The sequence below is a fragment of the Hyperoodon ampullatus genome (genome assembly GCF_949752795.1).
Source record: "Hyperoodon ampullatus genome assembly, chromosome: 13".
Classification (NCBI taxonomy): Eukaryota; Metazoa; Chordata; class Mammalia; order Artiodactyla; family Ziphiidae; genus Hyperoodon; species Hyperoodon ampullatus.
The window spans coordinates 29125599-29138322 of record NC_136926.1 but is presented as its reverse complement, the minus strand read 5'-3'; the positions used below and the strand labels follow the sequence as shown (position 1 = coordinate 29138322).

The following is a 12724-nucleotide window of genomic DNA, read 5'->3' as shown; positions in this document are numbered from 1 at the left end:
ATCTATACTTATTCTGATTACTATTATACAATAGTTTTTATCTAAGTGTGCTTAGCAAGAAAGATGACAAGCACATTCTTGTTATGTATAAAAATCTGTTTTCATAAATTGAAAGTCTATTGTCTCATAATTCTGAGACTATCAAAATGTTTATTAATTACCTGATTTGTCTGTGAATTTTCTGGATTATCTATGAAGAAAAAAACCATATAATTCGTAACTGTAGTGGTTTTGAAACATGCTCACAGTTCTTTGTGACAACTCTCTCCTCTTGAATCCGGATGACGTGGTACCTCGCCCTAATGAACAGAATGTGGTGCAGGTGATGTGTGACTTCAAAGGAGAGGTGACACAGGCAGTGCAGCTCCCGGCTAGACTCCAAGGATGCTCACTCCTGCAACTCAGGGGCTACTGGTGAGGAAGTCCAGGTCACGTGGAGATGCCATGTGCAGGTGTTGCAGCTGACGGTTTACCACTGGGTGAGGTTCCAGGCGACCCAGCCCAGCCACCACCTGAGCTATGCTGCCTGGGAGATGGTGAGCAAGACCCGCCTGCATCCAGTCAACCTCCCGATTCCAGACGTGGCGAGTGACTGTTAGGGTCTGAGCGGGTTAGTTAGACAGCAGCAGTTCCCAATCCTTTTGCCTTCGTTTCTTATTCTTCTCTTACTGTAGTGTCTGGGACCCAAAGTACAATGTCAAGTGGAAGTGGTACTTGTGGGCATCCTTGTCTTCTCCTCGAGTTTTAAGAATGTAACACATTATCATTAAGAGTAATATAACTGTAGGTGTCCTCTCATGTTAGTTACAGAAGTTTCCTTCTGTTTCTAGTTTGATACGTTGTTTTTAATCAGGAGCAAGAACTGACTTTAAATAATCTTTTTGCATCTGAGATATCCATATGGCTTTTTCTCCTTTGCCTTGTTACTAAGGTTAATTACATTTATAAGACTGTCTAATTCTAAGCCATCCTTACATTGCTAAAATAAACTTAATACAGACACTGCTGTATTCAGTTTTCTAACCTTTCTTTAGGATTTTTCCATCTACATTCATGAGGTAGACACGCCTGTAACTTTTATTCCTCTCACTAAACTTTTCTGGTTTGGACATCCAAATTATCTAATAGCCTCACAAAAGGAATTGAGGAGTATTCTCTTTTTCTGTTCTCAGGGAGAGTTTTTATTATTATTAAGACATGCCTGTTGGGACTTCCCTGATGGTGCAGTGGTTAAGAATCTGCCTGCCAGTGCAGGGGACACGGGTTCGAGCCCTGGTCCAGGAAGATCCCACATGCTGCGGAGCAACTAAGCCCGTGCACCACAACTACTGAAGCCTGCACGCCTAAGAGCCTGTGCTCTGCAACAAGAGAAGCCACTGCAATGAGAAGCCCGCGCATCACAATGAAGAGCAGACCCCGCTTGCCGCAACGCAACTTAGAGAAAGCCCCGCGCAGCAACGAAGACCCAATGCAGTCAAAATTAATAAAATAAATAAATAGATTTATGAAAAAGACACACCTGTTAAAGCATCTAGTCCCAGTGTTTTCTTAGTGGAAACGTTTTTTTAATTAATTTAATTTATTTAGCTGTCACAGGTCGACTTAGACTCTACTTCTCCTTTAATCTGTGTTGGTAAATTCTATTCTTCCAGGAGTCTGTTCCATTTCTTCTAACTGATCACATTTATTGCCATAATTGTTTGCAGTACTCTAGCTTTTTAATTCCTTTTACATCTGTATTGATGTTCCCCTTTTTTCTCCTAATACTGTTTATACGCACCTGTCTCTGTCTTTCTGGGGTTTCTGTTTCGTTTTTAAATATTTACCGTATGTATGTATGTATGTGTTTATTTATTTATTTATTTAGCTGCGCTGGGTCTTAGTTGTGGCATGCATGATCTTTGTTGCAGAATGTGGGATTTTTTAGTTGAGGCATGCGGGATCTAGTTCTCTGACCAGGGATTGAACCCGGGCCCCCTGCATTGGGAGCATGGAGTCTTAGTCACTGGACCACCAGGGAAGTCCCTGTCTCTCTGGTTTCTATGTTTGTTTTATTTTTCTTGCTCAATCTTGCCAGTTTATTAGTCTTATCAAGGAACTAATAATTTGGTTTTGTTTGGTCCTTTGATTTCTATTCTTCTTTTATTTTTGTATTATTTCCTTTCTGCTTTTGGGGGGGGTTATTCTGTTACTTTTACTCTAAATTAGATTAGACACTTAGCACTTTAATTTTCAGCCTTTTGTTTTAATACAAACATTTAAGACAGTGTATTTTTTTTGCAGTACTCTTTTTGCTGCTTTATGAAAGTTCTGATAAGTAGAATTTTACCTATTTGTTCACTTTTAAGTTTCCATTATGATTTCTTCTTAACCCACGAATCATTTAGAAATCTTTAAATCTCCAAATTTATAGGAATTTTTATCTTTTTATTAATAATCTATAATTTAATTGCATTACAGTCAAAGAACATGGCCTGTAAGACAGTAATTCTTAAACTGTTTTAAGAGTTACTTTCACAGCCTAGTCAATTACAAATATTCCATGTAAGTCCTAGAAGAATGTGAATTCTCTAATTGCTGGAGAATAGGTTCTATATATAACGTTTTATATATTTATCTTATTAAATAAAGCTTAACTGTGTGGTCCAAATCTTCTACTTCTTTACTAATATTTTGCCTTAAGAAGTCTGTGAACGGGCTTCCCTGGTGGCGCCGTGGTTAAGAAACCACCTGCCAACGTAGGGGACTCAGTTTCGAGCCCTGGTCCAGGAAGATCCCACATGCTGCGGAGAAACTAAGCCCGTGCGCCCCAACTACTGAACCTGCGCTCTAGAGCCCGCGAGCCACAACTACTGAGCCCACGCACCACAACTACTGAAGCCCGCGCGCCTAGAGCCTGTGCTCTGCAACAAGAGAAGCCACCACGTTGAGAAGCCTGCGCACTGCAACGAAGAGTAGCCCCTGCTCGCCGCATCTAGAGAAAGTCCACGCAGAGCAACGAAGACACAACACAGCCAAAAATAAAAATAAATTAAATAAATGAAAAAAAGTCTGTGAATATAGAATTGTCAATTTCTTTCTGTAATTCTATTCATTTTTGCCTTAAATACCTTGAGACTATTTTATTAGGTGTATACTAATGTCACAGCTGATACTGCCATGTGCATTCAGAGTAGCTCTGCCATTTGCTGAGATCTTTTTTTAGGAGGTGGGGAGCACAGAAAGCCTGGATGTCTTCCTTACTTCCTCCCCACCTAGCAATTTATTTAAAAAGTGTGTTTATTGAGAGTCTTCTTGTTTTGCGGCAGTAAGAAACTATGGACTATCTAACCTGCCACATTACTGAAATCAGAAGTCCACATGTTACTTTAAACACTGATGGATGAACCTTGAGGACATTATGCTATGTGAAGTAAGCCAATCACAAAAGAAACACTATATGATTCCATTTCTATGAGGCACCCGAAGTGATCAGACTCTGAGAAAGAGGAAGTAGAATGGTGACTGCCAGGGGCTGGGGGAGGGGGTAGGGTTTCAGTCACACAAGATGACAAGAGCTGTCATACAACAATTGTGCATACAGCCAACAACACCGTGATGGACACCTAAAAACTGTTAAAAGGGTAAATTTATGGTATGTGTTTTTACCACAAAAAACAAAACAAAACAAAAACTACTCTTTCACCTCCTTTTAGATCAAATAGTAAACTGGGATCTCTATGTGCAAAGCAAATATAGTAACGAATATTTCAAAATCTGGCAGCTGTCTCTAACAGTACAAATACAATTCTCAAAGTGATGACTACAACCTTTCTTTTCTCAACCAACCACCTTCTGGCCAATCTCTTCTACAATTACCTCATGGTTAAGTGAGACAAATAAGGCATCTTTTCAGTCATGGCAATTATACAAAGACTGTAGACTTCTTAAAATTCTTTCTATTTCAAAATACCCCTCTTTGGGACCTGCCTGGCTATCCAGAGGGTAAGACTCCGAGCTCCCAATGCAGGGGGCCCGGGTTCAATCCCTGGTCAGGGAACTAGATCCTGCATGCATGCCACAGCTAAGAAGCCCCCACACCACAACGAAGATCCCGTGAACGGCAACTAAGACCCGGCACAGCCAAAATAAATAAATAAATAAATATTAGAGGAAAAAAAACACCCCACAAAATACCCCTCTTTGAATATGTACCTCATATTCATACCTCCAAATGTAGTTTCAAGCTGGGCATATAAGAATCACGTAAGGAGTCTGTTTAAAAATACATTTCCAGACTTGATGAATCAAAATCTAGAAAGATCTGTGATTCTGAATTAAAAACAAACAAAAAACAATTCCTTTTGATTGCTTGCAAACATGTCATTGTCTGCTTTGCGCTCAGTATTATCTATGTTTATTTCCTGTATGGATGTTTAGAAATTCTTTATATGAAAAATAATTACTGGTTTAAAATAGACTATTTTAATAAAGTAAAAAAAAAAAATTATCTTAAAAGCCGCCCCTAACTCCTTAAGCAGAGCTGAGTGCCTCTTCTCGGCTCCAACAGCACTGCGCCATCTCCTGACACACAAAGCACAGCAGGCACGTACACACACACCCTCCCCGCCCCCCACTGCATGTATGTTGTTGGCAGGCAGGACGTGTGGACTCATGGTCCTCTCAGGCACAGCACAATGGCGGACATGCAGCTGGTTTTCAATACATGTTTTCTGAACCAAGCCAACAACTGTATGGGACTCTGTATGGAAATGATGCAACGACTCTCAATCAAGAAAGGTATACCAGCATCACCTCAGGAACTTTGAAAAAATACCTATTCCCAGGTCCACCTGGATTTAGTGGGAGTCACCAGCTCCATGACCTCCTCTCCTGTGTGAGGATAACACCCCTGGGAAGTGGTTGTTTAGATGGTATTTGGGGGAAGAGGACTTTGAGTGAAGTCGGTCAAAGAGAGAGGAAGCCTATTCCAAATGGGAATGACATTCGAAAACTGTTAAAAACAGGGCATGTTGGTGCCAAGTGAGTCACCAAAACAAACAATTTGTAGGAAAATGGCTACAAAAGGTCTTGTATGGTAATACTAAAGCACTTTAACTTTTCATAAAACTGAGGAGCACTACTGAAGACAGGAGTGGAGGACAGACTTGCATCACACAGAGATTGCTCTGGATACCGTGTGGGGGTCGGACTGAGGTGGGAAAAGAATAGAGACTAGTTAAGAGGCTGCTGTAATAACCCAGGCCTGAACCAAGCCAGTATGAACAGAGAACAGATTTGAAATATACTGTGGAAATGGAATTATAATTACTTAGTCACCAACCAGATGTGGGAGCTGAATGAGGGAAGAGAGGTCTGAGTTTCTAGCTGCGGCAAGTGTGCGGCTAGTGGCAGCCCTTATGAACATGGGGATAAAGCAGAAAGAACAGATTAGGGCTGGGACTGAGGGACTGTGGGGAAGGAATTCTGAGCCTGAGGTGGCTACAGCCACCTGTAGCCACCTTGATGGCTACATCAAGACAGAGAAGTGCGTAAGTGGGTCTGTAGCCGAGAATAGAGACGTAGGCTGCAGATGAGATCTGGGGTCAGAAGCAGAGAGATGGCAACTGAACTCACAGAAAGTGAGGCCATTCACACAAGTAGAAGAGGGGGAGACAGAGGCAGAGACAGAGCCCTGAAGACAAAGACAACTAAGGAAGAGAAGTTCTGAAAAGGTGTGATCAGCCAGAGAAAGAACAGCAAAATCAAGAAAAATATGGACTTAGGGAAGGAAGGCACGGTTGACAACGTCGAAAGTCACAGAGGGATAAGAAAAGACACCGATGGAAAGTCCCTCATTGCATTAGAAAACTAGAAAGCGCACAGTACTTTAGAATAAAAGTTTTAGTGGGGAGGCTGGGGTAGAACCATGGCTGAAGAATGCATGGGTGATGAGAGTGGAGAGACAGACAGGGTGGTGCACGCTTCTAAGATCCTGTGTGTGTGTGTGTGTGTGTGTGCACATGCCTGTGTCTGTGTAGGTAACAAAGCGATAGCTGGAGTGCAATATGGGGGTTGAGGTTGGAAAAGACTGGAGCACATCTGAATAATAAGGGAAGAGAGTTATTAGAAAGAGGTTGAAGCTATGAAGAAGAGAGGTGATGGTGGAGCGTGAGGCCCATGAGGAGGCACCTGGCATCGAACACAAATGCAGCACACTAGCAGCCCTATAGAGGATGCCTACACTCCCCCACTGAAACCAAACATGGGAATCCTCTGAGCAGTAAGGCAGCCTAATTCAATATCTGGAGGTGGGATCAATCAGAACAAAAATAAAATCACTTGATGAACACATTTTTAAAGCCCTGGTGTTACAACTGTTCACAAAACCCTGTGTGTGTGTGTGTGTGCATGTGTGCGCACGCACCCGTGTGTGCACATACATGCACATGCACGGCAGAATCTAAGTCCAACCACAGCGAACTGTTACATAAAGATTGACCTGCCCAAAGCCACTGTGGAAGCCACTAAAAGACTGTGTTCAGGACAGGAAACGTCTACAACATGCGGCCACACGGGAGAAAAGCTGCAGGTCAGTGCATGCAGGATTTCAGCTGAATTTAAAAGAATGTACATACACATTTACACAGACAAATACCAAAAGAATATAAACCCAATAGTATTTGCTTGTTTTTAAATGATGAGAGTTTTTCCTTTACACATTTCTATGTTTTAAAACTTTTAAAACTTTTCAAGTAGTAGTGAATACACACTACTTTTGTAATTCAGGGGAAAAAACATATTACACCAATAAATATTTTAAGTAATACTTATAAAAGCTATGGAATAATATGAAAAATAGATATATGTGACTACACATACACATATATGATTACAATTATTTTGAAAAGAGAAAAGTCATGTGTAAGAAAAAAGGTTGGTAAGAAACACATCAATTAATGGTGGCTGTGTTGGAGGAGGAAATAATTATGGGCAATTTTCCTTCCTTCTACTATTTTATGCCTTGAAAATTTTCTTTAAAGAACATATATTACGTTAGTATAAAAAGAAAATCACCATACTTACACCAACCCCGACCCCAACCTTTTCCACCATGTCCTGCCTCCTATGACACACAAACCCACACCCCCCACAAGTACTTACATGGGCTTACATCTCTGTATCTGTTTCGATTTCTGTTTTCTGGAAACTTGGCCACTCTATGAGGATAGTCATGGGACTCACTGCGAATTTCCTTAAAATAACAAAAATATATTTTAACATTTCTCTTAAATTTTATATAGCAAAACAGATACTTTCCCAGCCAGTATAAAATAACTTTCGGGCTTCCCTGGTGGCGCAGTGGTTGAGAGTCCGCCTGCCGATGCAGGGGACACAGGTTCATGCCCTGGTCCGGGAGGATCCCACATGCCGCGGAGCGGCTGGGCCCGTGAGCTGTGGCCGCTGAGCCTGCGCGTCCGGAGCCTGTGCTCCACAGCGGGAGAGGCCACAGCATTGAGAGGCCCGCATACCGCAAAATAAAAATAAATAAATAAATAAATAAATAAATAAAACTTTCACTGAGCACTTAGTATAGATCAAGTACTATGCAAAGCACATCATCGACGTGATCTCATTCAATTCTCATAACACCAGTGGGAAAGATTATCTTCCCCATTTTGTATGTCAGGGGTGACAGGCTTTCAGGGGTTAAATGATCTACCAAAGGTCCCAGAGCTAGTGAGCGTGAGACCCCAGGACTGAACCAAGGTCCTCAAGCAGAAGGCTCTGCTCTCATACACATTCACTGCCCTGCCATGTTCAACACCTACAGCAACGTTAACAGTTCATGTGACAACTGATGCAAAGGAGGAATCTAAGGTTACCACATCATACTCAAATTTCCAACTAAACTCTCTGAATATTATCTACCTATATTTCAGAGCTTCTATCTTAAAATTTTAATCTATTTATCTTCATGCTATATAACTGTTACTTTATTCTGAGCCCAGGTGTTCTCAAATTTTATTTCTAGAGCTACAAATGCTCATTTTAGGACCCTTATGGTTCTTGGTATTCCACTACAGAAGAAATTCTATGCCAGTATGCCTTCACTAGGCACTCAGCTACTTGGTATATCCATCATGACCAGCTTTTTCTCCCAAATGGAACATTATTCTAAGAATTCAGGTAAAAACAGAAACATACCAAAAAAACCCCCAAAGAGTATGCATTAACAGCAAAAATTAATCTGGGTTTTTGATCACACTACCATGTCTGGAGAAACAGTATTTTAAAAGTTAGGCATCAAGACTTCCCTGGTGGCGCAGTGGTTAAGAATCCATCTGCCAATGCAGGGGACACAGGTTCAAGCCCTGGTCCAGGAAGATCCCACATGCCGCGGAGCAATGAAACCTGTGTGTCACAACTACTGAGCCTGCACTCTAGAGCCCACGAGCCACAACTACTGAGCCCACGTGCTACAACTACTGAAGCCTGCGTGCCTAGAGCCCGTGCTCTGCAACAAGAGAAGCCGCCGCAATGAGAAGTCTGTGCACCGCAATGAAGAGTAGCCCCTGCTCGCTGCAACTAGAGAAAGCCCGCACACGGCAACGAAGAGCCAACTCAGCCAAAAATAAAATAAATAAATAAATAAATAAGTCCATTAAAAAAAAAAAGTTAGGCACCAGGTAATTTTATAAATTAAGCATAAATAAGTTATTCAGGTAATTTTCCTACTGTCCTGCCTGCCACCACCCAACAGCCCTAGGACAGGTAACTTTCTAGCTCATATTTTTACCCAATGGGCCTTCCAATACCCAAGAGTAGGGAACAGAGACCACCTCTCGGCGCAAGAAATCACAGCCTCTTTGTGCAAAGAGCATGGGGGTTCAACATATGTTAGTGCAGTCCTTTTGGAAAATGCAATCTGCCACACACACAGGAACAGAAACACACACATACACGTTACAGTTGTTGCTACTGACTTTTTTTTTTTTTTTTTTGCAGTACACAGGCCTCACTGTTGTGGCTTCTCCTGCTGCGGAGCACAGGCTCTGGACACGCAGGCCCAGCGGCCATGGTTCACAGGCCCAGCCGCTCCGCAGCATGTGGGATCCTCCCGGACCAGGGCACAAACGCGCGTCCCCTGCATCGGCAGGTGGACTCTCAACCACTGCGCCACCAGGGAAGCCCGCTACTGACTTTTTAATGCTACTCTCACACCCAGCAATCTTGCTAAGCTCTCTAACATTTGGTAGCTGGTTCTGAATCTCTCAATACCAGGGAACAGTGATAATTCTGTCTCCGTTATACTTCATATTTCTCATTCATACCTCTTATTTCTTTTTCTTATCTAATTGCATTGGCTAGGACCGCTTATTCAATGTCAAATAGAAATATTTTTCCCCTAATTTTGAAAGAACTGCTTCTAAGGTTTAACCACTAAGTGTAATATTTGCTTTAGGTTTCTGGTGGATACCCTTTTCAGGTTAAGAAGGTTCCCCTCGGGAGGTGGAGGAGGAGGTGGCTCGGGGAGATTGAGCAGCAAGCTGGAGTGCGGAGCGTGAGTGAGGGAGCAGAACCGCCTGCCCGCCCGCCGCTGCCTCCCCTCTGTAAGCAGGAGCCCGGGCTGGGGCCCGGCACACAGCCCCAGCCCCTCCCTCGTTGTCAGGCTGCAAGGGCAGCGTGCACGAGCCAGGGGGAGGGAAAGCGAGCGAGCAAGCGCCAGAAGGAGGCGGCAGGACCGAGGGAGCGCCCGCGCGTGTGGCGTGAGGTGAAGCCGCTGCCTGCCCCCTTCGCCTTCCTTTCTCTCCCCTTCCCCGATTCCCCCCCCACCCCCGACCGTGGAGCAGCACCATGTCGGCACCGGCAGCTAAAGTCAGTAAAATGGAGCTCAACTCCAAACACAACAGGGCCGACGAGACCTCAGAAAAAGAACAGCAAGAAGCAATTGAACATATTTTTTTTTTTTTTTAATTTTTTTTTTTTTAATTTTTTTTTTTATTAGTTTCTGCTTTATAACAAAGTGAATCAGTCATACATATACATCCGTTCCCACATCCCCTCCCTCATGCATCTCCCTCCCTCCCACCCTCCCCATCCCACCCCTCCAGGCGGTCACAAAGCACCGAGCTGATCAATTGAACATATTGATGAAGTACAAAATGAAATAGACAGACTTAATGAACAAGCCAGTGAGGAGATTTTGAAAGTAGAACAGAAATATAACAAACCCCGCCAACCATTTTTTCAGAAGAGGTCGGAATTGATCGCCAAAATCCCAAATTTTTGGGTAACATTTGTTAACCATCCACAAGTGTCTGCACTGTTTGGGGAGGAGGATGAAGAGGCGCTGCATTATTTGACAAGAGTCGAAGTGACAGAATTTGAAGATATTAAATCAGGTTACAGAATAGAGTTTTATTTTGATGAAAACCCTTACTTTGAAAATAAAGTTCTCTCCAAAGAATTTCATCTGAATGAGAGTGGTGATCCATCTTCAAAGTCCACTGAAATCAAATGGAAATCCGGAAAGGATTTGACAAAACGTTCAAGTCAAACTCAGAATAAAGCCAGCAGGAAGAGACAGCATGAGGAACCAGAAAGCTTCTTCACCTGGTTTACTGATCATTCTGATGCAGGTGCAGATGAGTTAGGAGAGGTCATCAAAGCTGATATTTGGCCAAATCCATTACAGTACTACTTGGTTTCGGACATGGATGATGAGGAAGGGGAAGGAGAAGAAGATGATGATGAAGAGGAAGAAGAATTGGAAGATACTGATGAAGAAGGGGATGAGGATGAAGGTGAAGAAGATGAAGATGAAGATGAGGGGGAGGAAGGAGAGGAAGATGAAGCAGAAGATGACTAATGGAACACTGATGGATTCCAACCTTCCTTTTTTAATTTTCTCCAGTCCCTGGGAACAAGTTGCAGTCCTTTTTTTTTTTTTTCCTCCTCCTCTTGTGCTCAGTTGCCCTGTTTTTGAGGTCTCTTTTCTCCTTTATACCATGACTCACAACTTATTTTGGGGGGAAATACCTTGAGCAGAATTCAGTGGGAAAAGAATCTCTACCGCTTTCTGTTCCAAATTCATTTTTATCCCTTCCTGTCTCAACAAAAACTTTATGGAATCAACACCACCATGCTCTGTGGGAAAAAAGAAAAACCTTCTGCTCCCTTAGCTCTGCTGGAAGCTGGAGGGTGCTAGGCCCCTGTGCAGTAGTGCATAGAATTCTAGCTTTTTCCCTCTTTTCTCTGTATATTGGGCTCAGAGATTACACTGTGTCTCTATGTGAACATGGACAGTTAACATTTACCAACATGTATCTGTCTACTTTCTCTTGTTTAAAAAAAGAAAAAAAAAACTTTAAAAAAATGGGGTTATAGAAGGTCAGCAAAGGGTGGGTTTGAGATGTTTGGGTGGGTTAAGTGGGCATTTTGACAACATGGTTTCTCCTTTGGCATGTTTAATTGTGATTTTAACGGACATCCTTGCAGTTTAAGATGACACGTTTAAAATAAAATTCTCTCCTAATGATGACTTGAGCCCTGCCACTCGATGGGAGAATCAGCAGAACCTGTAGGATCTTATTTGCAATTGACATTCTCTATTATAATTTTGTTCCTGCTTGTTTTTACATTTTTCTTTTTGTTTCACTGGAAAGGAAAGATGATGCTCAGTTTTAAACGTTGAAAGTGTACAAGTTGCTTTGTTACAATAAAACTAAATGTGTACACAAAGGATTTGATGCTTTTCTCTCAGAACAGATATACTTAATATGACTTTCCAAGTTTGACTTGTATAATGTTACTGTCAAACTTTGTCACCTTAACTTCGTATTTTTTGATATGCACTTTGCAAGATGACCTCAGGGCTATGTTGATTGAGTAAAGGGATTTGAATCAATGTATTAATGTCTCCATAGCTGGGAACCCATCATGGGTACAATTTGACATCAGTTTCTGAAATTCTTCATATCATTTAGGATACCAGATTGCTGAAATCTCAATTCTGAATATGCTGTACCCTTGATCTGTATCTCAAATTGGCATTTCAAAATATGGGCTTTTATTTACCTGGATATAATAGTGCCTGCCACGACCATCAGACAGACCTGGTGCTCTACTGCCAAGTTAATACACAGGACAATTGTTGGCGTGTCTTCGCTGGCACTGTAAAATGTGGCCGAAAAGACAGGCTTTCAGAGTAAGAAGTCCGTATTAGTGGTGAGAAACTCAGGTTAGGAGTACTTTTGTCTCAAAGTTCCAGCTCTTTTAGCATATAGCTCTCAAATGAGACCTGTCTGTGTGAATCTGGGGGAGATGATGCAGTCTGCTCTGTCTGCTAAATGCCATTGTGCCTAAGTCACATTTTGAGAAGCTACCTAATGCATAAGCTTTTTGATGCTGTAAAATATAGTAGCTAAAATTAAATGCCACTTAGCTTTTTCAGAGATGAATTAATGGACCGCCTGGTCAAATTCAAAGCTTTTTGATGTATAAAAACTTTATAAATGGAACTATTCCATCAATAGGCAAAGTGTAACGAAAACATGTCTAGATTGATAGTATGTAATTTCTGCACAAGTCTCTGTAGCAAATACATCACTGTATACTGGTCAGGAATCTTGCTCCAATAAAGAAACATAAAGATTAAAAAAAAAAAAAAAAAAAAAGAAGATTCCCCTCAGTAATTTCTAGTTTACTAAATGTTTCTTTCATCATGCATGGGTGTTGAATT

The 12724-nt window shown here is 41.9% G+C and overlaps 2 protein-coding genes across 3 annotated transcripts in view; one reads left to right on the top strand and one right to left on the bottom strand.

Moving 5' to 3' along the window:
• PTPN2 (protein tyrosine phosphatase non-receptor type 2) overlaps positions 1–12724 on the bottom strand; it is an 81222-nt gene that overhangs the window by 43793 nt on the left and 24705 nt on the right. For both annotated transcript variants that reach the window (XM_079717201.1, XM_079717200.1), the window contains exon 2: positions 7144–7234. In XM_079717201.1, coding sequence (XP_079573327.1) covers positions 7144–7234 — 91 coding nt within the window. The remainder of the gene's footprint in view (positions 1–7143; positions 7235–12724) is intronic.
• Positions 9838–10852, top strand: LOC307062201 (protein SET-like; the record flags this gene model as incomplete). Its single annotated transcript, XM_079717745.1, has 2 exons — positions 9838–9937; positions 10128–10852. The coding sequence occupies 2 exons, from the start codon at positions 9838–9840 to the stop codon at positions 10850–10852; spliced, it is 825 nt and encodes a 274-aa protein (XP_079573871.1).